General features: G+C 40.9%; 1 protein-coding gene across 5 annotated transcripts in view; it reads right to left on the minus strand.

Annotated features, from left to right (window-relative positions):
• The window catches only part of BACH2 (BTB domain and CNC homolog 2), a 236600-nt gene that overhangs the window by 21242 nt on the left and 188824 nt on the right, over positions 1-26534 (minus strand). For all 5 annotated transcript variants that reach the window (XM_081186582.1, XM_081186581.1, XM_081186584.1 and 2 more), the window contains one exon: positions 21420-21674. In XM_081186582.1, the coding sequence (XP_081042708.1) occupies positions 21420-21662 (243 nt within the window). In that variant the 5' untranslated portion in view covers positions 21663-21674. The remainder of the gene's footprint in view (positions 1-21419; positions 21675-26534) is intronic.

Here is a 26534-nt window from a genome sequence, read left to right on the forward strand (position 1 = left end):
CCTCCCACTTCTTTGCCTGGCTGCTTCCAGAAGAAGAGGAAGTGTCTCCATCTTCCTTTTGCTTTTGAAGTGCTGTCCTAGAAGCTAAAAGGCCTGGGTGATGTAATTTCCCCCAGAGCTACTGACATCCACAGCAGTAGTTAGGTGAGGGTTTAGAGGCTAAAAGGTGGCTGGGAGATGAGACCTTTTTGCACACCTGATAATCTCGTCACAGTGAAATGAGATCCAGTTTGAGTAATCATTTGTCTTGGGATCAACAGATTCCAAAATGAAAGGTTGGGATCTGCCCATCACTACTTGCCACAAGCCCTTTGAAGCAATCTAATTAACAATAAATAACATGAGAGTGCTGAAGGGAGGTTCTGATGCCAAATGATTAAGATATTTGATTCTTGGCATTTACGGTTTATTGTTTTCAAATCATAGAATTGTAGAGGTGGAAGGGACCACGAGAGTCATCTAGTCCAACCCACTACACTGAACGAATCTTTTGCCCAACATGGGGCTTGAACCCACAACCCTGAAATTAAGAGTATCATGATTTGCCAACTGGGCTATCTGAAAATCTTTGGAGTGGTGATGAAAGAAAATGAAACTTCCCCAGAAGTAGACCAAATACATAACATTTCAGCAACTGTGGTCATCAGTGAGTGTCTTCTGTGGCAACTTTTAAAGGCCTTTTGAAAACCTTTCTATTCTGTAGGTATGTAGATACAAAAATTTAATAGAACAAAAGATACCATGTTGGTTGTCACCCACGGAAGCAGTAGCTCTCAAAAAGACAAATATGAGGACAAGTTGGCCAACATATAGATAGCTCTTAATCAAAGTGGAAAATCAATTAAAATTAAGAAAATTTGAATAAATTAGAGAAAAGATAACAGATTGGTTACAATATTTTCAATTAAATGTTAATTTTAAGGAGGATAAAAAGACTGGACTTAGTTATACAATATTCAGATTTCAAAAAGAAATTGTAGAGGACAATACCAAATTACTGAAGAAAATGTATAGCTTGCTGCTAGAATGGGAAACAAAGGATGAAGTGGTTAAATGTGTGATGATAAAGTGGGCAAAAGATCTGGGACATAATATTCAAATGGGTGACTGGGAAAAACTTTGGAAGGGGGATTTGAAGTTCACTGCATGCACAACACTGAAAGAGAACTATATGAAAATGATGTACCGTTGGTACATAATACCGGTAAAACTTGCCAAAATGTATAGAACAAGTTCTAATAAGCGTTGGAAATGTAAAGAAAAAAAGGGTACCTTTTATCACATGTGGTGGGAATGTAAAATTGTTAAAGTTATTGGGAAGTGATATATAACGAATTGAAGAAAAAGTTTAAATTGACTTTTATTAAAAAACCAAAAGCATTCTTATTAGGAATAACAGGAAGCCAAATCCTGAAGGAAAAGAATAAATTGTTTATGTACATAACAGCAGCAGCCTGGATTCTATTAGCCCAAAGGTGGAAGGAAGACATGATACCAACAATAGAAGAATGGCAACTGAAATTGATGGACTATGCTGAAATGACTAAACTCACAGAAAAGGAAATGGAAGGAAATCAGGAGGTTAAAGAGAACCTCCAAAAAGAAAGAGATGATGTTTATACAATGAAAAAAGTGTTAATGTCTTATGTTTCTGTCGAAATCTTTTTTTGTTATGTGTTTTTTTATGAAGAATAATTGTTGAAGATAAAATTGTAAAATCAATAAAAACTTATTTACAAAAAACAAAAAAACCCTTTCTATTCTGCCAGGCCTATTGCTGGCAACTAAGAGTATTTTGTTTTTACTATTTTTTTGTTGGGAACTGCCAAGAGTGGCTGGGACAACCCAGTTAGTTGGGAGGAATACACATCATAAATAAAATCATCATCCTCTCCCTCATCCCTCACAATGGTCCATTGATGACTGTTTTTAATTTATTTTTGCTTTTTACTTGTTTGTAACTTTTTATAATTTTATTGTTTGGTTTTATGTTTTCATATTGTTTTAAACCAGTCTGACATATTTTTTGGATATAGCAATATATATTTTTTAATAAAATAAATAAATACACCCCCCCTTTCCTACACTTGTTTCTTTCAGTCAATAAAGTGCTTCCAGGAAATGCTCCTAAGCTCCTCCATTCTCCTGAGAGGGGCCTGATTCAGCCTGGAGCTGGTGTAATGATGAAGAGAACATTGCCCTTCTCTCCACCCCGGCTGGTGTGAGTTAGCAAGACTTGGGATGAGTCAGTAGATCATGCATGTCCCTCCCCACCTTCCACTAGGATGTGGGGTGGGTGGGGAAACCCTATTGTGCTAGCAGAAGTCCTTGTGCAGGCTTCCTCTAGTAGGAACAGTTAGCTGAACCCAGACCCTAGTATTCAACTTGGGAAGGCTTGTCTGTGATGGCAACTGTTTAGAGGACCATTCCATTCAATTCTCTCCACCATTCCATCGCTCTTGGTTATGTCTCCTTTATGTCTTGCTTATACCCACTCACCTCCTTGGGTGCTCACCTCACACACTGGGGTGGTGGTCCAGTTGCTTGCCCATAATGCAATGTTCTTTATCTAGCATAAGAAGCCATCTATGACCATGCACAGATGTAAACACTAAGTAGAGCTTCCAGAGCAGACTGTGGGATCATCATGCGCTCATGACTTCCTATCCTTCTGTTCTCAGGCACACATTCCCTCTAACCAGCCATGTTCAGTGTTCTAGACAATTCTTAAGGTTCTCGAAGCAAGTTTGGGGCAATGCCAGGTTGGGAATGGCTGAATACGATGCTGAACCTAGGTAGAGATGCAAGTGGAATTTGTGTGCGGATTCCTGAAGCTTAGTTAATTTTTATGGTTGTGCCAGCCTGAATTTCTACTTGCTTCATAGGTGGTTTGCCTTTCCCCCCTCAGCTCTATTAGTCAATTTACTTAATAGCCTCACTTGGCATTTTCCTAAAGCTACAATTTATATAATAAACCAGTCCCTAGAAATAGAAGATAAGCTTAGTGACAGTTAACTCTGTTTCTATTTTTTCCCCACAGCCTTACAAAAGTCTCTGGGATTAAACATGACTTCTAATCTCATTTGCTGTAATTAGCATACTTATTCTTTTTTAAAAGCCAGGGTGCTGGTGTAATGTGTGGGGGAGACCAGACTGAGGAGGGTTTTTTTGTGGGTATATTCTGCTACATCTCACTAATGCAACAGTGCATTAGCGGTGGATTTAAACTGAGCCGTCCACACATTGTTCTGCTTTATTAGTTGTTTTGTGATTGGAATTGTGTTATTGTCATCTGGAGAAGCACTCTTGCACTATAGTGCAACAATAGTAGGACAGAAAAAAAACACCCTGGGACATTTGTGATATGAAAGGTTACAGACCTTCAGCAGGATGTTACACGACATGCGGTAACTGGAAATGAGGATTTCATACTGTGTCTGTAACTAGTACCAAATGCACCCAAAGTGTAATTTTATTACATTACAAGTTAAACAGACCAACTTTTTATTACAGTCATACCTCGGGTCACAGACACTTCAGGCTGTGTTTTTTTGGGTTACAGGCCCTCCAAAACTCGGAATTACCGGAACAGGTTACTTCCGGGTTTTGGTGGTTGCGCATGCGCGGATGCACCGAATTGCAACCTGTGCGTGTGCAGATATGCCGCTGCGGGTTGCAAACGTGCATCCCGCACGGATCACGTTCGCAACCTGAGCGTCCACTGTATTATTATTATTATTATTACCTCTTAAAATAAGGCAGAATTTCTCATTTGTGAACTTTGTAATTCAAGACCTGCTATGCCGAACGACCAGCTTTTTCACCAAATGAAAGACAGAGAGCAGTATCTGGCACCCCCACCCCAATGCAGAGTTGCTTACATGCACATTTTATGCAGCGATTTTCACTCATTTTTTTTAATCGTTATATGTATTAATCTTTCAAAACATGTATATACACACACACACACACACACACACACACACACACACACACATATACAAGGTGAGTCCTTTAAAAGAGGCCCCGTGGATACAGAGTACACATGTCCCACAGGGCCTCTTTTAAAAGACTCACCCTGCATATATACAGTACAGAGATATTCGGAAAGAAAGAACACCCACAATAGAGGACCAATTACTATGAGGAAGATTGTATGAAGAAAACGCTTTGCTTTTTAGCCTGGGACAAGTACTATTCACCCGAATATAAGCTGTTCCTGCAAATAAGCCACACCTTTAAAATTGAAGGGGAGGAGACAATATCCAGACTGCTGCCGGGGGGGGGGGGGGGAGCTGTGCCACTTTGCTGGCAGCGTAAGATCACGAATATAAGCCACACTTTAACTTTTCACTGTCGGAATTTTGGGGGAGCTGAGTGTGGTTTGTATTCAGGCCAATACGGTATACTAGTTCACTTTGTCTCAGTTTCTTATGTAACCTCTTTCTATTTTGTTCCAGGGAATTGGCACATATATAGCGAACACAAATGGTACCACTTTCCATATGCATACTTATAATCAGATACATTAAATTTTAGGTGCTTACCAAGCAGTTATGAAGCCAGATTAAAGGATAGGATGAATATAAAATGGATGAATGGACCAGCAACCTTTTAAAACTCCTTAACTGTGACAAAATATTTTCATCCAGACAGACAAGTCTGAAGAGTGTTTCCTGAGGATCTGGCTCTAGTTCTTTAAATGTAGTGGCTTAACTTTTATTTTTTTAAAAAAACCAACAACTTGAAAATAAGAGTATCTCTGGATTGTAGTCTAAGTAAATAAAAAAATAAGTTTACACAATTGGGAGGATTTGGGAGGAGGGTGAAGATGGGGAGTGAAGATTGCTATACCTTTTTGTGAATCCAAAAGCTGGAGATAAGCTATCAAGGGGAATATAACATTTTTGTCATATTTTTAAAAAAACACATTCAAATTCTTGGGCAGTGAAATAGACCCACATCTGAAGATCCACTCTGAGGGAAATAACAAAGAAACACTTTTTGTGCAAACCCACCACTGATTCTTCAACTTATTGTGCAGAGAGGCCATTTGCTTTCGCTTTTTCTACACAAATCAGGATTCAGCTTGGAGATTTATGCAAATACTTTTGACAGCATTCTGGAAAACACACTCTGGTGTATTTTGCAGTGAAATTAAGCCTTCATGGCAAGAGCCCTCCAGTCAGCATCTGCTAGTAAATGTTGCTGAGTAGGCTGGGGGATGCAGATTTTGTGTATGTTTTAGCAAAAACGACACTTAGTGAGTATGCATCATAGCAAGTGCATCAAGCAAGAACCGGAAAGCAGAATTATACCCGGACCATTATAAAATATCCAAACATGAAAACGCCACCAGGAATTTTTCAATAAATTATTGACTGTGTTTGCTCAAGACTATGTACAATCAGGAGGCTAACATTTCAAAAGGAGGCAATGTTACTACTGAGCGGCAAAGAAAAAAAAATATTGAGGAGAAAAACACTTGAATCAGCAACGCAACTAGACTATTCTAATGTTCCCAATGGTGGGAACTTCAGCTGGGCTACTGAAGATATCCACTGTCAAAAGAGGATTCCACTTGACTAGATAACAAGGCAATTAAAATCATTAACTGGTAGGCTGCAGCCATGTATAAATATCCTGTCTTCCTGCAGGCCTTTATATACCATCCAAAACAACCATAAAGTGATTATCTATAGCTTTCAATTTCTAGTCTTTTGGGAGAATCTGAAACACCAATCCCTTATTTTCCCCCATTCTATCCCCCACCCCCGAATTTGGCACTTATTGTACTTTGTTCCTATACTCTTAGTGATTCTCAAGACTGACGCTGCTTGCATTTTAATTCATTCTTTGCATGCACATTGTCAGCATAGCTCTGCTGAAAAAGGGGGTCATTCTTCAGTGGTGCCCTCAGCTTAAACAAGGGGCTACACCCCCAAATAACAGATCATTTGGATTGTGCTGCATACTAGTATATAACACTACAGCCATGCCTTCCAACATTTTGAGACAGAAGCTTTAGAACAGCAGTCTACTTACATAATGAACAACGCCTCTTCTATAGTCATTTCTCTCTCCTCAGTAGGAGTATAAAGAACATTTTTAAAAGGTACTATTAGCTCAAAAGCATTCTACATCCACTTGATGGAGAAAGACACAAAGGGCACACTCAAACTTAAGAGTGTACTTGCTTTCAGTCATGTTTGGAGAGAAAACAACGGGGTGTTTAGGCTTACTCTGCATTTTTTGTGGAATAGGTGCTGCTGCCCAGGCACCAACATTCATGTTCTTAACTGTGTATTTTTTGCATACTGTTTAGCTTCAACTGGATTAGAACTCAATTCTTGAGGCAGAGGCTCTGTCCCCCAACACCAATCCCACAAACACAAAACCAGGGCAATAGCAGGCACAATGGAACCAGTCAGGAACAAGGGGATAGAAAAAGCAGGGTCTGGGTCAGGATGGTCCAACTTTTCATACCAAGTGAACCGCAAGAGTACTTTTACATGGAACCCATGGGCACACTGCCTTGTTGCCTGAACCCCTTATTCCTAAGTACCTCTGTGTTCTCAGGTGCACACTCCTTTGCAAGGTAGCCACCTGAGCTTGAAATTTCTGGCATCCACCATCTGAGGCTGAGAGGAGATTCCACCTGCCTCCCCCTCTGACTTGGAAAGGAGGTTCTTTTGCCACAGATGAATTGAAGCTCTGGAGACAAGCCTGCTGAAAACTCCTCTAGAAGCCTAAGGTCTCCCTCATCAGGGTTGGAGATGGGAGACTTCACAAGCTCTCAAGTGTCTTCTGACGTTCTAGGCAGCCTGGATGTTTGGCGTTGGAAGAGTCATTCAGGTCAGGTCAGACCCTGCATGACACCTACATGGCCCACCTACTGCCCCCTGCCTAGTTAAATGCGCTTAAGACCAGTGGAATAAGATCTGAAGTTTTCACTGTATTTGCATCATTTCTACTGATGGAAGGGACTTATCATGAGTAAAGGGGGCTTTTCATGAACAAAAGCTGCTTCCACTCAGTAAGGAAAAGCAGAGGGTTCAAGTCACTAACTGACATGGCGTAAAATCAGACCCTGGGAAATCCTATCTTGTGAATTAATTTGGGGGGAGCTGGGAAAGCATCTCCAAGAGTCAGGAACCAATTAATTTTGGCCTTCCCTTGTAGCATTCACTACTTTGTGTTGTCTATAGGCACTATGCACATACCCTCTCCTTGCTGTCATCTATGTTTCCAATTGTCTAGACCAGGGGTTGCCAATCTGGTCCCTACTGCCCACTAGTGGGTATTTCAGGATTCTAGGTGGGCGGTAGGGGGTTCTACGGCACAAGGTGAATCCTCCTTCCATTGAGCACTGGTGGGCAGTAAGGAAATTTTACCATCAAGAAAGATGCATTAGTGGGCGGTAGGAATAAAAAGGTCTAGACTGAGTTCTTGAACAGAAAGGACCAGAAGGTGGCAGGTCTTCCCTTTGACCAGCACTAGACAGCTATTTCATCCAATACAGTTTCTCCGCTTTTTTAACACCTAAGAGATAATAGCAACTGCAATATAATTCAGATCATTATCTTGTTGTTTAGTCATGTCTGACTCTTTGTGACCCTATGAACCAGAGCACGCCAGGCTCTCACTTCCCCAGATCATTATAGTTTTAGATTAATGCCATTGCACAGAAGTCTTTCTTTCTAGGCTATTGTTTGTGGGGTTTCAACTGAGAATGATAAAACCATTTTGCCAGAGGAAGTGTGTATGCATATGTGAGAGGAAAAGAATATGGAGTGCATGTGTGAGCAAGCTCAGGTTCCATCTGTTAAGACAGGATCATGCTCACATTGAATTTATATTCCAATTGCTTTATTGCTACACTAGAGTGTATCAAAAAAAGAAAGGAAAAAAAGCTACAGTTCTGGCAGTCAGTACCACTACAGCTGCTCATGCTTATTAACAGCATAAATAAACTTTTAGAGACACTCAAAGAAAATAACTGCAATTAACGCTGTCTGAATAAAATAATGAACAGCAAAATGATATTCGGATGGTTCATTCATTTACTTCCGTACGATGAAAAACATAGCCTTCTGCATGCTGAATCATCTTATATTTAGTAATTAGAAAATTAATATCATGGTTTAGTGTCTCTTAACTAAGACGAGGTCCTCATTTGGCAAATTTAGTGGCTTTATAATTCCTTTCCTTATTGCATGCATCTCCTTTACTTCAAAATACAAGGAAGAGGACTATGAAACAGATCTTGACATGGCAAAAAGATGATAAAATTGGGAAGCTATTCTCAGTAGAAAATGAATACAAGTCCACTGGGGGGGGGGGAGGGTGATACACCTACAAACCTGAAGAGGAAGAAATGTTGGGAGAGGGGAGGAGGGAAAGAGAATTCACATTCAGCAATTCAGCACTAACCAAAATTTAGCACAGCGTAAAAAAAACATTTGCCTCTCTGGGAGCTCTTTCTTTCTCCTTCGATGACAACTGAAGCCTTGCTGGCTATTACACCCCCACATGCTTCTACATCTTTGGCAGATTGCTGGCTCCTGCTTCTGAAGTGATAGGTAGCCTCTCTTTCTCCTAGACAGCTTCAAGAAAAATAGGTTTTTGTTTTTATGAGCATAATTTGTCATCTTGCTACTGATGTCAAAGTAAAGTGTTATTCTCCCCCCCCCGCGTGCGCCCGTTTCTTTCTACCATAGACAGCAGAGAAGGAAACAAGAACAAATGATCAACACCTTACAAAACAACCATTCTATGTTGTTACAACTATAGTAGCATACAAAATCTGCAAATCCATGCAAATCCACACAAACCTCAAGAGTGGAGTCATGTCTTCTTTTTTTTAAGTGCTTAAGATCACTCTTCTAAGCACCACAAAACTTAGTTAATTTAATTAAGGCTAATTTTAATCAGCTCTCTGTAGCATTAATTATGTGACACTCTTGACATTCTTTATTTGCACAAAGCCCATTGAAGGCTTGAGCTGGTGGACTTTTTTTGAATACTGACAGCAGCAGAAAAACGTAGGGTTTCTCTGATCACCAAATTTGGTTTCCGAATCAGCAAGTCTATTAAACTCAAATTCAGCCATTTGTTTCTTTATAGATGAATTGCACTGGAATATAGTTTGTATGTGTTTGTGCCTATGGATTCAAGTGGGAAAAATGGAAATTAAATTAAGCTATCTATTTAACCACTACTGACATGGCAAATGTTCATGTTTTTTTAAAGAAAGAACAGAATGAGATATACCTCTTCTAAAATGAGAAAACAGATAATGGAGGCTTAGATTAAAATGGGCCAATATGAGTTAATAGGTGCAAGCCTGGTTACTTTGAGGAACAGAACCGTGGTGTGTGTGGGGGGGAGAAGTTAGCATTTTGCTCATATGAAGGACATAGGTTGAGGTCCATATGTACTGATTGCTTGATAAAAATTTAAATGAATTGGAACCAGACAAACTCTAGAAGACCCAAAGACATTGCAGCAAGCGGAAAAGGAGAAAACAACAAAAAGCTATGGAGGAGCAAATCCCTTTTCTGCCCAGTATACTAAAAATATTACAAAATAAATGCAAATCCAACTTCACATTTATCTACTTCATGGTTCTTCTGCCATCTGCTCTATTATTTGTTCATGACTCCCCTCAACTTCCTTTTGTTGCATTCAACTCAAGAAATCACTTTCACAGCATTGCGCGTTCATGTCTAACTCTTAAACAGCAAATCACTGGGGGGTGGGGGCGGCAAATCACCCTTCTTTGAAGCTTGCCTGCACAAGGTCAGGATGGCGAGGATGCAACCTGAAGAATAAAACAGAAGGGCACCGCAGCACACTCTCGCCCTGACAGACAGAGCACAAACCATCCCTCTTACAAAGGCTCCTTGCTAAAGTGCTGCATTTCCTGCAGTGGAAACCATAAATTCTTCCGCATTCCATTTGCCTTTCAGTTTTCCCTTTGCTTTCTAACAGCATCCCTCTTTGGCAGCATAAGTAGGTCAAATGTGGCTTGTTCTGAAGTGTTCTCTTTCAGTGAAGAGCTCATTGTTTCAAAGGCACACTTCGGGTCAACTCCAACGCCATGGTTTCCAATTCCCCCTCCCCCCCTGCTCATGAAAAGCGGTAGAGAATGTCACCAGCAGAGACTCTTGAAGTGTTTACTATAGATAGTATATTTTAGTTCAGATGCCCCACTCCCTTTTATTTCCTTCAGAGGGCTCTCACTAAGGTTAGAAAGCTGAAACACATGGCAAATATATTGTTATTGGAGATGGAATGCTCTGCAAGGCATCATCTGGCCATATGGTTTAGGTATGTCGCATTACACTTGGGGGGGGGGAGATAATATTAATACTACCAACATGAATACTACTAATAATACTAATCATTAATCCTAATGACAGATTATACTACAAACCACTGTAATACTAGTAACTCATATATCACCAGTATGAGTTTTGAATCAGAATGTACACATGTGTTCCCTCAACTTCCTCCCAAATTACTTTCCTTTACTGTTATTAGTAAGACATATAATACACTATTAATCCTGGGAACACATGCCATAACCAAGGGCTGGAGTTTGGTATAACATTTGATAAACATGGCATTAAGGGAAAGAATCACAGGTGTGACAATACAAAAGAAAAGTGATACTATATGCTGGTGATTTTATCACATGTTACTACCCCTTAATACCAACAGTAATGGGGTTTTTTCAGGGATTGTGAATGAAATGACCCACATTTTGTTTTCGTATGTTTAATTTTTATCCAATTGTTTTGTTATTTATTTATTTGTACTTGATTGCATATAATTTTTTTTTTAATGTAATGCAATTCTAGAAATAAAGGACCAAGTCAAGCCATTGGTCCAACTAGCTCAGCACTGTTTACACTGACTGGCAGCAGCTCTCAAGGGTTTTAGAAAGGAAATCCACCTGGAGATACCCAGGGATTCAACTGCGCTACCACTGAGAAATAGCCCTTCCCCTTGACTGGGGAAGTTTAAATGTTTATGGGAGACATGTGGACAAAGGAAGCAGGATTTTGTAGAATAGGAACTATTTCCCTCAACCCCTCCCTTTCTGCCTCTGGTTTCACTATTATAACCTACCCCACTCCTATTATATTAAAAGGTGATATTACAAAGGAAGTGGAACTCAGTTATTAAAAATAAAAAGTTTCCCATGTGGTTTTTCTCCTGTTGTATGTGTGTGCTACCTTCCTAGATATTTGAATTAATACTTGCTATCTTCCAGAATATCTGCCTCTCCAAGTTATGGGCTAACCGTTTCAGGGGAGAATAGCTTCCCAGCAGGAGGTGATAACTAATCAGTGTTGATGAGAATAAACAGTGAGGGGATGGGGATGATCCTATAAAGCAATATTTTTTCAATGGGAGAACTTCCAGGGTCAATGCTGATTGGTAGAACTGGTCACACCTGTGCAGTACTATCGGACGAAAGACAGCTTCTTGTAAGGTTCATAGTTGCACAATGAACTTAATAGAGCCTGGAAGTTGGTTTCATCTCAATCTCCATCTGAAAGGAAGTCCCCCCCCCCCTCTCTCTCTCTCTCTCTCTGTATTACTAATTATTATTTACATTTATTCATAAATGCTTTATGTATTAAAAAAGAAGGGGAAGCGGAAACAGATGACATTGCCACTATTTCCCTGCAGACTTTTTTATTTTAATAAAGCTGTAAACATCCTGGAAGCTTTGATTCTGCTGCCTAGAAATCTCAGGGATGGGTGGGAAGAAGCAGGTTCATCCTAGTCCAGCTTTGGCCTATACAGCTGAATTCCATTTTTTTTCTCCCAGCCAAGAATGCCACATTTTCACATGCTTCTGAAAGCTTCCAAAATAGAAAGTTTCCTACATATAAATACTATGGTATGCATATGAAAATACAAATCTTTCAGATGAAGGATGCAGCTTGATGAGATGGTGCGAGGTCCTGGCGTTTGCTTTTTTTATGCTTAAAACAATCATGGGTCTGGCAGACGTGGGGGAGAAATAGGGCCAGGGGCACGGTGCTGGGGAGGAGATATTTAACCCTTTATTCCTGGCAAGGCTTTCTTGGTTTAAATCCCCACCTCAACACAAAGCTCTGCTTATTTTGTCCTATGAAAGAAAATGTGTAGGCACTTTACAGGTTTGGAGAGAGTCGGTCTAAAAAAAGAGATTAAAAAATGTATGACACATTTCAGAAAGGCTATATAGGAGTTATGCTTGAGACAAGGCATATATTTTTTTACATGCAGGAAATGATGAAACATGAGGATCGGGCTAGTTCTTTCAACAGTATAAAAGGCAGATGAAATCTCCTTGAATGAATTTCTAACAGAAAAAATATCCCCTATGGAAAACGGAATAGAGAAACAATGCCGGGTATAAGAAATCACTGGAGAAAGCCTAGAGTTCAGTTTAAATCAGTGCGCCATGTACAAGCACTGTCTTACAAATAGGATTATTTAATTTAAACCTTAGATCTGCCTGGTTCCATTACTTCAAATGGAGCCTGTCATATCTTGACTTCATTATAAATCAGGGTTGTATTACAATTTGCGCTTAGGTGATATCACCGCACGTATATACAAAGCAAGGAGCAGCAAATAAATAAACAAACAAATAAAATTACACAGCAGTGGGTAAATAGAGCAAAGTCACTGCCTTTCTCTGAAAGGCAAAGAGTCATCCTGCTAAATGAGGATCCAAGCTGCCCTGCACGAACTGTTACTAATAAATAAAAGACCTCTGGGAAAAGTGCTGAGCATACGCAGGATCTATTTTCAGCTTGCATCAGCAGCTGCTACCCCTGGGATCACATCTTTACGCATACCCCAACACCATATGTAATCACTCGAGTGCTGCAACCAGTAAGATAATGAAAGAGCGCAGCATAAATCTACACTTGAGTGGAATGCTAAATGAGGAAAATAATACAAAAGGGGGGAAAATAAACCACATTTTCAAGTCATTAGGAAGAAAGACTTTGACATATGAAGTGTTGCAGCCATTAATAGCACTTATCATATAGAGTGGAGACAAAGAGACAAATTAATCAAACTGACAGAACTGGGACATTTTATGCTAATGCGGGCTCCTGGGTTTTCGTTTCTATTCCTCTGCGCCCGGAAAACCGATACCATTACAGGGCAGGAAATTGCACGAACATGCAACAGATCATAAAAATTCACGTGCCTCAGAAACACCGCCAAAAGCACTGTAAAAACAAGACTAGGGACCCCTACAGAGGAACTACCTACAGCTAATGAATGCAAATAAGTACAGGAATACTTCCTATTCATGCATAACAATGAGATACTGGCTTTGACTCCACAGTCTCCACCATTAAAAGCAAAAAAATGAAGACTAGGGACCTGCTGGTCAAATCAGATTCTGACATGATATACAAAGGAGAAGGGAGGAGAAAATGTGTTTGCTTTCTACAACTTACTTCAGCAGCTGCATTGCTATGTTTTTCTTTCAATATAAAGAATTATATTAAAAATGTAGAAGCCGAGCGCAACGAACAAAATACAGATTTTCACAATAAAGTGTGTAATTGAAAAAGAAAATAGTCTGGAGTGGGGAATGCTTATGTGATGGTGGAGAAATTAGATTCGGTTCACAACCTACGAATTCTGCACTTTCCAAAACAGTACAAGAACTGGAACCTCCCCATTCCTTGAAATTTCCACTTCTCTGAATTTTGCGATGCAGTTCTCCAGGCAAGCAATGTTTACCAAAATGCATATACAGTGGTACCTTGTGTTGCAGACGGGATCTGTTCCAGAGGCCAGTCTGTAACGTGAAAAGCCTGCAACTCAAAGAGCTGCGTCTGCACATGCGTGCGGCGCGATTTGGCGCTTCTGCAAATGCGGCGAAACCCGGAAGTAACCCATTCCGGTACTTCCGGGTTGCCATGGGACGCAAGATGAAAACATGCAACCTGAAGCGGACATAACATGAGGTATGACTGTATTGGGTTTTAAGGGTCCATAAAATTGCATATACAATGGTACCTCGAGTTACAAACACCTCAGGTTACAAACTCTGCTAACCTGGAAGAGTAACCTCGAGTTGAGAACTTTGCCCCAGGCTGAGAACGGAAATTGTGTGTCTGCGGTGCAGCAGCAGCAAGAGGCCCCATTAGCGAAAGAACGGCTCTAGTTAAGAACAGTTTCAGGTTAAGAACGGACCTCCAGAACGCATTAAGTTTGTAACTAGAGGTACCACTGTATCAGTAAACATAACATACAAAAATGCATTCTTTTAGGGGAAAGTGCTTTGCCAAAAGGTGTGCATTAGGCAAAATTTGGTTTCAGCAATTTTAGCTCTAATTCACACATTCTTTCTGTAGTGTGAACACCCCTGAAAACTACATCTGCTTGGTGGCGGGGATTCCATGTTGCTCTTAGAATGCTTAATATCACAATCCTGTACGGGCTTATTCAGAAGTCAGCTTCCTGTGCTCAATGGGGCAGACCCCTAGTTAAGAGGGGGATTTCAGCATAAACTTTTCACATGTATCACACAAAAAGTGACTGGGTGAGGTAGAAATAAAATCATCATCATCTGCCACTGCCTTAACAAAACTTTTGAATCTGGCCCAATTTTCAGATGAAATCCACTTGCTTACCACACATGCTTACCAATTCCCATGCAGGTGGTGTGACATATGTGCTCTGCATGGAAGCTCTATTTGCGGGGTTCCCCACCCCCTTCCCAAATATATTGAGCCCCGTTGTATGGCCTAGTACAGGCTTCCTCAACCTCGGCCCTCCAGATGTTTTGAGACTACAATTCCTATAATCCCTGACCACTGGTCCTGCTAGCTAGTGCTCACGGGAGTTGTAGGCCAAAAACACCTGGAGGGCCAAGGTTGAGGAAGCCTGGCCTAGTACTACATATTACATGTTATGGGAAGTGCATGGTGGAAGGGAGGGTATGCATCTATTTCCTTGACCACGGGACTTGTGGCCACTAATTAGCTGGAGTATGAACTAGAATTAATAACAACACTGTGAAAAGATGGCTCGCCATGATTCTAATATAAAAGTAATAAATTTATAGTAATTTAGCAAAGTTAGTTCATCCTGGTGCTTTGGAAATAGCTATTTTAAAATCTATGCACTACTGGCTAAATTCACATCTTGTGGAAATGGTACAATGCAACCATATTCTCTTTTTGTGTGCAAGAAAATCAGCATGGAGGGGTAGACAGAGAGTAGTGCTTAACCCTTTCCTTCTGCACTTAATGTTTGTTTGAAATTGTACACCCAGCATTTCAAATGAACACAATTTAAACTGTGTGTGTGTGTGTGTGTGTGTGTGTGTGTGTGTGTGAGAGAGAGAGAGAGAGAGAGAGAGAGAGAGAGAGAGAGAGAGAATATCACTTGGGGGGTAGAGAAAAGAGGATGGGATAAATTTGTAGGTAAAAAATTAAGCACCACTTCCTCCTTATGTGGCTTTACTTCCACAGAAAGGCCCTTTAGACTAACATACCACCTTTCACTACAAAATAAAATAAAAATCACCCTATGAAGAAATGTCCTCCAGACTCATCTGGAAAATGGTTTTTAGTAAGCACCTTCTTTCATAGGGGAAGTGGCTTAGGGGTGGGTGCAACTACAGATTAGGCTTTCCCCCTAGGCTCTGTACCAGAAGCGACCGAGGTATAAGCAGGAGGATCTCACCAGAAGATCTTCAGGCATTGCTGGCTCAAGGAGTACCCCTAGGCTACATACTTGTTCCTTCTGGGTGAGTGCAACATTGCCTAGAGCAGGCAAATTGCCTGATCCCCAGACTTGGGAATTCACTTACACACAAAGCTTCTGACTCATCAGCATCCAGCTTATTTGCTCTTATCAAGCCCACCATTATGTCTAGGTCTAGGTTTTGCACAGCCACACCTGACAAATGTAACAGAGGAAAAGAGCTGAGTGTCCTCCACTTACTGATGCTAATGACCACTCCCAATGGTTTCATATAGATGTTAAATAGCATTGGAGATAAGGCAGTACCTTGAGCACTCCACATCATAGCTGCCAGGGGGGCAAGGTGTAATCACCCAAAGCCACCCTCTAAACAACTCTGTAGGTAGGAGTGGAGCCACTGCAACACACTGCCTCCCATTCTATCCTACCAAGCCGGTTCAGTAAGATACCATGGTTGATGGTATCAAAAGCTGCTGAGAGATTGAGCAAAAGCAGCAAGATCACACTCCCATCCATCTTTCTCTTAGGGCAACCAAGGCTAATACAGTCCCATAAACCAAGCCTTATTAACATACTATTTGGCTTTCAATTTATATTTCACACAGAATATCAGGGAGGGGGGTTAACCCTGTAGTTTCATGTCTACATAATCTGTATTCAAATAGTGCATTTATATATTCATTTAAGAAACAACAACCTAGAATCAGGAACCACCACCAGAGGGAGGGAAAGGAATGGCTTTCAAGGCTTGCAAAGCTCTCTTTATCTCTTCCACCTCAAAAAGGTGGATGTTGTGCTGTATGCTAGAAAGCAGAACTATTGTGCCTTCTGAATAAAGTATCACAGGGTGCCTTCATGTGGTTTCTGAAAGCTTTTTTTTTTAATGGCCACTTCCAATAATATCCAATTCACTAATACACACAACAGAGCCTCACTTCGTATCTGCCGACACGATTACCCTTTTCAGAAACATTTGAAATTCCATTTCTTGGCAAAAAAGAAGAAAAAGAAAATCACAGATGAACTATGGAATTGCAATCCTGGAATGCTCTGAAATAGCCAGCCAAGAAGTTGTAACAGAGGATTTTCAGGCCAATAGTTAAATCTATGTAATTCAGGGAAGAGAATGAATCGTCTCTCTCGACACAGACTCATGATGCTGTGATTGTCAAAATACACTTAGAACATAGACTGCAAAAGTTCAAACAACTAGCATGCATGCATCCGACTACAGGTGTAATTCCACCCCCCCATCAATCCGCAGAGGCCAAAGAACCACTTGCAAAGTGCTCTGGGTGTAGAATGATGATAATGCTTATTAGTGATCTGAGCATAATGCAATATAAATGTTCACAGATCTTAGCTTTATCACTTTAGCCTGAAAACTGATGGGTGCAAACAACCTCTCTCCAAAAGGAAAGATGGAGGGGAGTGAAGGCTGGAATGCAGGCCAGTCTGGAATCTGCCAAATCAGTGGAATAAATAAAGTGTATGAAGAGCTTCAGTTGATAGTTGCTGAGGGAAAGTATGTATGGCACCTTGAGCTCTTTGGGGAAATGGCGGGATAAAAATGTAGCAATGAATGAATGAATGAATGAATGAATTTCTCCACATCATACATAACTGTATGAACCTTTATCATGTCCCATTCATTCTACCTCTCCACCCCTCTTGTCCTCCCCACCCAAGCTAGAAAGTCTTTCCCAGTAGAGTTGCCATCTCTATCCCTCTGATTATTGTTTTGTTAAATCACTAGATATTTAAATACGTACTGATTTTGTATAATTATTTTTAACCTATGATGAATTCCTGCCTGCTCTGAAAGCCAGGCAGCGAATTTGTCCATTAAAAATGGCTACTACTCCTGCTTTAACTATTCTTTGTTTTTTTCTCCAAATTCAGATCACTGTGGAGACCAGATGTGCTGCATCTGATGAGCACTCTGTCAAAGTATTATACACAATACATAAACAGAGGAGAGAAGAGAGATGCACATAACGGAACACTCTCGGTTTTCTAAAGAACAAAGAATAAAACACAGTGTCATAATCTTTCATATAACACTCCAGTAGTAATTGACCTTGTGCATTCTGCCTTTGATTTTTCTCCTGTGCCCAATCATCTTCTGTTGGCTAATACACAACACTCCTCTCCCCCATCTCGGGCCAGTCAGCTGCCGTGGATGGCTAACTGATGCAAGGGCTTCTCACTGCTGCCACTTAAGGAACACAGTTAACGCTGGATGCCTGACTCCATCCCACCCATGGCTCTGAATGGATGAGCTTTCTAAACACACTTGGCTTCTGCCAGCCTAGAAGCCTGAGTTCATCTTTCTGCCCAGCATTTCTTTCATGTAAAATATTCAGCAACCCAAGGCATTATATATGCAGATCTATAAGAAAACGGATGAGATAATGCAGGACAGTGACTGTCACTGAAAGGTGTTATGTTTCATAGCAGATCCCAGATAAATACTTAAAACGAGAGCAAAGTGCAAAGATAGCATATAATGCACACACTCTGTATTGGTAACACAATTTAGAAAAATAAACAAGGAAATGTTATGATGGACTGGCTGGGCAAGAAGTGGGGAAAGCATACTATTCCTATAATGTTGTACTGCCTGTAATTCTGGCTATCTTACGTGACATCAGTATTTGACAAGAGCTCTAGACAACACTGATTGCTACCCCAGCATTTTCCCCCATGGAAAATGGCTTCCTTAGGAGTCATTATTTTGTTACCTTGCTTTGCTATTTCCAAGACTTTATTTGTAATGGGTTAAAACGCCCTTTAGTTAAAATCTCGACTTGTCAGAAGCAGGAAAATAAAATAAAATCCATGCTTTCCTTCCGCGCAGCTTTCACCTTCAGATATGACTAATGCAGCTTTGCTTTAACTGACAAAGAAGAGCAGGCAACCCTATGAATCAGGCACTATTCTAAACAGTGCTGGGTATTTCTAAAGTAAAAGTAGCACTACACCATGAATGACTCAATCATTTTCCTGAGAGTTATTACTTGCAGCGATGAAGCAATGTTAATTGGATAATGGCCTTCTGCCAGCTAATATTGGCATGACCTACAATACCCTTGGCTGACAGCCCTGGATGTCTCTCTATCACACTTCTTCTTTTTTTTGTAATCTAGATGGGAAGTGGAAACCATTAAAAAAATATTCCCAAGTGCTATTTAACTTCTTATCATGAATTAAAAGCTTAATTAAATGCCTTGTTAAAAGGAAGGAAGACTGATTTCTATGATTAAATAAAGCAAAAACACAACAACAACAGGAATATGGATCAAATCAATTCTACCGAATTAATATGTTTCTTGGGAAATAATTTATTCGGTTTGAATTTTTAACAAGAGTCATTATGGAAAGTGCACAGAGAGGAGGATCCCTCCTGCTGCTCCATAGGCGGGTGGGTGTCATGAGGCCTGAGTGGGTTTCCCCCTCCAAATGAATGGTACTAAGTCATAGACTAAAACTCAAACCCACCATGACAGCAAATACTGTATAACCAAGATGAATTAACCTTGTGCTTTCATGTCAGCCCTAGGATGAAACCCTACACCTGCTTAATTGGGGGTCTGGTCCCACCAAACTCAGCAGAGCTTGCTTCTGAAGACATCCTAAGGATGTCTAGTGTTTTAGTGGTCATACTGGCTGGGGTTGATGCGAGTTCGAGTCCAGCAACATCTGCAGGAAGCCATGTTGGTTACCCCAGGTATGAAGAATATTTGCTCTGTTGCTTTGGAGTTTTATTACTTTGAAGTTTTCTTCATCTGTATAATTTATTCCAGTTGCAATATTTTATTTTATTATCTTATTTTATTATTACATTTATATCACATCTCTCTTCCAAGGAGCACAAGGTGGACATAGGAACTGCCTTATAATGAGTTCATCCATGTAGCTCAGTATTGCCTACTGTCAGGGACTGGGAAGAGGAGGAATGATGGAGACCACCTCCCCAGCCTGACCCTTCCGGGGAGGAGGAAGAGGAAGACAGTACAGTGGTACCTCGGGATGCGAACGGGATCCATTCCGGATCCCTTCCGCGCATGCGCATGACATCATTTTGAGCGTCTGCGCATGCGCGAGCAACAAAACCCGGAAGTAACGCGCCCCATTACTTCCGGGTTGCCGTGGAGCGCAACCCAAAAGCACTCAACCAATAGCACATTCAACTCGAGGTATGACTGTACGGATTTACAACGGGTTTGCAGGAGGGGATGGGAGAGGAGGAAGAAGTGGGGTGACAGCTGACGGACACAGTGTCTCCCTGCCTTCTTTGCCTTCTTCTATAGAGGGGGTCCTTTCTCGGAGCAAGGCATTCTGGGTGAGGTGGCATTGGGAGTGTTCCCGTGCCTCTGATCCTTTTCTATGGCAGCTAGAAATTTTCTTTTAAAATCGAAAGCTAGTAAAGTTACTTTATTAAATTTAAACTTTTTTTAAAAAAAGTTTTCTAATGGTAACTGCAAAGGTAGAGACACTTCACCTAGGATGCCTTTCCCTGAGGCACAAATTCCTTCCTCAAAGTCAGGAATGGTGATGCTGTGAGTTCATAAGGGCTGAATAGGTGGACTAGCAGGTGAGGCAAGTGAATGGGGGGCGGGGCGGGGACAATAAGCCTCCTCCACTAACCCTGCCATTGGATACAGTTTGTTCAGTTTATCTCATGGAAACATCAGCCTTGTTCTGGTATTACAATTTTATAAATATGGACACTTGTATAACGTGAGATTCTGCTGCACAGTTATCTTTTCCTGGTCTAATACAAACAGTAAAAGCTGAAGTGTCTTGGAAGTACATTTACTGGTTCAAAAAAGATTCCTGCGTTACTATTCCGCATTATAAAATGTGCATTTAAGTGACAGTAATATCAGAAGCAATTTGCATGCTGCAATGAAGAGGACTAGAAATATCTTTCAAACTTCTACAAGTCGCTTGATTGTATAAGGTACTGGTAGTGCAGTGAAACTACAGTGAGTTTGCCGTTTTGGATTTTACATTTCTCACTATAGTGAAGTTCTTTTGAGATATTAGAAAGCTGTCTTCTATGTGCTGGAAATAGGCTTTTTCAATTATTCTTAAGTGTCACACAACCACTTGTAACGCAGCAAAAAAGTCCCAGTGACCCTGTTTCGACCCTGACAATGTTGTGAGCTTGGGAGAATACCTGCTTGGAAGACATACTCTGTTCTCTTAGTCACTTTCTATTATGCATTCCCTGTTTCTGCAATGGCTCATTCTACAACCTACAGATAAGTATTCCAGATCATTTTCCAGCTCTTGTTTCAGCAGCAGATTAATGGAGTTCATGAGGCTACGTTTGTATGATCCCTCCCTGTTTCTGTTCTTCCTTCTTCCCTGCTGCCTTGTTCTTGCCTGGTAAGCTCCTTTGTTCTCTTGTTTCTAGCCCAGAAGACCACAGGGACTCGGATTCTGAATCATTTACTGCCCTCACTCCTGGGACTAAAACACACACAGTCAAATCTGAAAACATGAAGGGGCTCTGAGCTCAGTGTTGTTGTTGTTTGTTTTAAAAAAACCCTTTCAGGTTTAGCCAATACCTAACTGTAAGAGAGTGGCTTATTCTCTGTCTCTGTTACCATGTTATAAAGTTTTGCTTTTTTAAGGGACGTAGGAATGTTGACATACTATACCTCCTCTGGCAGGCTGACCACCAGATCATTTTCTGTCTGCCCGACCAACACCTGCAAGAAGTATTCGCTGCACGCAGCCAGCACAGCCCGGTGGGCTCGGAACTCTTTCCCCTCCACAATCAAAGTCACATCACAGAGAATATCCTGCTTCCGCTGGTCATTGAGGCACAGGAGGATATTGGTACAATGGACTGTTGACTCATACACATACATGGGGGATTCAGTCTTCTCATCCACAGACATTCCGTTCACACCCTAAAATAGAAACAACAAACAATAAGGGAGAGAGATAGGGCTGGCGAGATTTGTCAAAGTGCTTGCTAAGAAAGGAAGATTACATCATGATTTCTGCGTCCTGCATGGGTTAGCCAGCTCTCTGCAGAACTGCTGATCAGCACTTTGATTCTTAGCTGGAACAAAGAGCTCAAGAAATATATATATATATATATATATATATATATATATATATATATATATATATTTCTCTCTGAAATGTATCTCTGAAAAGACAATTGCATTATAAGCTTTTTACTCTATCCACTTAGTTGGTTCTTTCTCCCTCCCACAACATTGAATCAGGAATATGGAATAATGTCTTGAAATGTTGAAGGCTATCAACCAACAGTTTTAATAGACTGGGAAAGGGTGGGGAGAGAAAGGGAAGCACAAATAAAAAAAAACATTTGTGAGCATCTTCTGGCAGAGAAAAGCAATTCAACCCAGAGCTCTTTCATATTAGAACTATGGTGCCAAACTGGAGCTTACCAGCACAATTCAGAATAAGTTATCACAACCCAACATTTCACAGAAATCTCTGTGTAAAATTCCCACTGCCTGTACACAGAATATTTATCAGCATCAAAAAGAATGGGGCAGTGGGATTCACTCTGTATGTACACTTGACCTGTAGGATCAATGTGTTTGTGTGTCTTCAGAACAGGACCCTGAGGAACAGAGGAAGCTTTATACCAAATCATACCACTGGTTAATCTAGTCGAGTATTGTCTACTGACCAGCAGTGGGCTCTCCCAGAGTATTAGGCAGGAGTGCTTCCAAGCTCTATCTCCAGATTCTAGGGATTGATCCTGAAACCTTCTGTATACAGTGCATATGCTTTATCCACACTTGTAAACGATCTGAGAACACCTTGCACCTCAATAAACTGGCTTGGAAACAGATATCCTGCTGGTACTGTGACCATGCTCTCTTGCTAATAGTTAGCATTAAAATAAAACTTTCCCCTGAGTGTTCAAATCATTCTCTACAGAGAGATCTGCACTAGTTGCCGATTTGCTAGTGGGCCAAGTTCAAGGTGATACTATTGGTATATAAAGCTCTTAACAGCTTAGGACCAGTTTACTTGTGGGATCGCCTTATCCCACATGTGTTCTTCTGCCAACCTAGCACTTCGAAAGCATGCCAGTGCAAGTAGATAAATAGGTACCGATGTTGTGGGAAGGTAAACGGTGTTTCTGTGCGCTCTGGTTTCCATCACGGTGTTATTGCAGATACCTTTCTTTCAGTGTGGGAGAACCTACACCTTGGAGCACACTGTTGACACCAGGCAGGCAACTTCACTGTGTTCTTTTTGGCGCCTGCTTGAAACTTTTTAGTTTAGGCAAGCTTAACAATACATGTTGATATGTTTTAATGTATTGTCGGTTTACTGCTGGTTTTAATTGGTTTTTAAAAATGTTTTTAATTACTTGTTTTCTGCTGCCGCAATGCTTTTCTGCAAGCACTTTGCCAAGTGAGTAACTATTCACAGTGACTTGCGTTTGATAGGTAGAAGAAAGCTTTGTTCCTCACCTGTAAGGTGCTTCACTTTATTGAATACAAAAGTAGCTACCATTCTCACCTCTAAGCAAGAATGTCAACAGAGCTGGCACTGCTTCAGGTGCCACATAAAACCTGTCCTGCATTTGTAAGAACTCAATCACTTAGTATGGCAGTACCTACACATTGGAACTTGCTGCCTACTGAGATCAAGCAGGACATAGAACCATAGAATCACAGAGTTGGAAGGGACCACGAGGCGCCGTGAAGTTAAGAGATTCATGCTTTGCCAACTGAGCTACCGCAAGCCCTCTGCCTTCAGTGTACTCTTTATCACACCTGCTAAACAAGCAGACAAGCCTACCCAGAGCCTTAGAAAGTTGGAAGTATTTTACATCTGTTTTAGAATTTAAACTTTTTAATGATTTTAAATATGGTTGTGAATTTTATTTTATTTTACTGTTTTATCTTTTGTAAACCTCTTTGAGGTTTGTTTTTTTTACAATCAAACAGAGCACAAATTTTATGAAATAAATAAATAAGAAAGAAAGAAAGAGAAAAACTATTTTATTAAGTAGGACAAGATTTGGTGTGACAAAACATTTTAACACCAGCCCTCACCATGTAAAAGGTTCCACAAACATCAGAAGAAGAAATAAGGCAGATGAATTAGTGAGAGATTACAGATGGATGTAACCCAAGCACAAGGGTCAGAAAATATACAAAGAAGATAAAAGTTGCTTTTTAAAAAAAAGAATAATACCCAAAGCATTGTTGCATTTTGCAGAGGCAAAACAATAAAGGAAAGTATTTCAATTTCACCCCAACCTGGGCTGGGACAAAAGGTCCGACTGACTAACTGGTCTAGATGGGTTAAAGGGGAAGCTGATGTTTGCACAGCTCTGCCTACACAAAAAGGTATCAAGTCGACATGTAATGGGGAATGCAGTTTGGTCTATAGTTATGCAGACTGCCCTATTTGTCTCTATACTGATATTTAAAAAGGACAGAAGAACGCATTAATTAAGAAACAGAATGAGACAACTATAAATTATTGCCTCTTCGCTCCCATTTTGATTCTTTCAAGTTTTCTGCTTCCTGGGTTGCTCTGAAAATATGAGACAAGTAGCATACATGAGATAAATAAGCAGAGGTGGTTTTAGGGTAGCGCCACTGGTTCAGGTGCACTGGGCACCAGCACCACAGGGGGCGCCACAACAATAGTGTCAAACAGAACATGAGAGGCCGGGGAAGGGCGTCACACAGGGCGCCACTGAAATAAAAATAATCTTAAATGTGCTTTTCAGATAGGTTTGGGCTTCCATGCTATACAGTGGTACCTCAGGTTACAAACGCTTCGGGTTACAAATGCTTCAGGTTACAGACTCTGCTAACCCAGAAATAGTACCTCAGGTTAAGAACTTTGCTTCAGGATGAGAACAGAAATCACACGGCGGCAGCAGGAGGCCCCATTAGCTAAAGTGGTACCTCAGGTTAAGAACAGTTTCAGGTTAGGAATGGACCTCCAGAACGAATTAAGTTCTTAACCCGAGGTACCACTGTATATAACCAGCCACAGAAGTAAATGGTATAATTCAAATAGGGTGGTTAAAGTGATTAGCAGATTGGCTAGATGAGAAGAGACTGCAAAAGACGATGCTCTAAGAAGAACATAAATAAGAGGTGACATCACTCTGCAACACTAATGAAGGGCAAGAGAGATTAAATTAATGCCCTCCTTTCAATGAATGTAAAATTGTATTTCCCTCCCCTCCTGCTCACCTCTGAAGGAGATTCTGTCTGGGAGACAAATGTAGAGACTGAGCATGTGAATTACCGCCAAAGGCTTCCCAGCCCTCTGGCAACTGTCCACATTCACTTGCCTTTCATTTTAATCCCTGGAGGCGCTATCTCTGAAGCAAAGTGGAAGGAAAAGATGAGATTGCCACCTTCTGTCTCCCCCTCCCCAGCTTTGGGGAAAGAGCAGGGTGATATCTCTGATACCTGATACTTTAGAGCACAAAATCCAAATAAGGCCATACCTCTCCCAAGGCTGGAACTCAAGTGTGAGGCAGTGTCCCATTTAACTCCATTGCATAGTCTATTCTGAGACTGTTTGCGAGAAAAGACTTGCCCATCTACTGAGCTCTGCGTATTAGGGAACATAAGGCAGTACTGGGGCAGTGACAATCACAAATAATGGTTGGCTACTAAGAGAAGTCAAATTGTTCAGATTCCTGGTTGCAGCAGAAGTTGTATAATGGCTGCCATGGCTGTAATCTCATCAAGGATGAAGGATAAAATTTACACCACATAATATGGGCAGAAGCAGAGCCCACTGTTGGGGCCAACTCTTACACTGCTGCTCTCTCATGAGTGCTAGGGCACCCTGAGGCATCCATTCAGGTGACATACTGTGCCCTGGAACAATCACTGACATAGCATTGATATGGGATATGGTGTAGTATTGAAAACCCACTTCATGGACAGGTATTAGGGGCGGGACCTGCCAAGGTGCTGGGTGCCTGGCAGCTGCCTAGTAGTGCCAAGTTGCTAACTCTGGCCTTAGTCAGGACTTCACATCAGTTAAGTGGAAGAGCCCATAATAAGCAGGTACCACTGGCCTACTCATACCATGCTCAGCGAGGCTTCAGGTGGGTAAAGACACACACTTATCAATGCATCAATTTTTGATGCTGAAAGTGAGCAAGACAACATTAAGAGGTAGGATACATGATATCCCTGCCATGCCACCCCAAATGGCATCCCTGTTGCACACTCTACCCAGCTCAGCTGGGACATTTAGGAGCTCTTACTTTGTGGAGGACTATCATCATGCAGCAAGTATCTTGCATTCTTTGTAGGGGGTGGGAGAGAAGACCCACTACATAATGTTCCATTCTATGTAATAAGAATTAAACCTGAAGGCAGGAAAACACACAACAGGAATGTTGTTTTTGATGGCCCCTAGAGCATGAATAATTCGTGGTGAGTCAGACTAGGAAGGGTAGTCTTGGCTGCACCTTTTACTCCCCGAATAGCAATTTTTTACCTTCCCCCCCCCCACCCCCAGAAGGGGCCGAGTTCTGCGCTCCTTCATAGGTATGTGCAGGCAAGTTTATGTTTATATGGACAGGTTAGTTTTAAAGGATTGTAGTACAAGTACAAATTATCTTCAGAAAAATCCATAATGAATTTTAATTATCATTTTAATTAACTGATTTCCCAATCAGTTAATTATACAATACTCTTGCATCTTTAAGGCAAGGAAGGTTTAAAATAAGAAAAGAAAGATAGATTCTATGAAACAATCAAGATGCAGTCAGTTAAATAAACACC

The sequence above is a fragment of the Podarcis bocagei genome (genome assembly GCF_964188305.1).
Source record: "Podarcis bocagei genome assembly, chromosome: 3".
Classification (NCBI taxonomy): domain Eukaryota; kingdom Metazoa; phylum Chordata; class Lepidosauria; order Squamata; family Lacertidae; genus Podarcis; species Podarcis bocagei.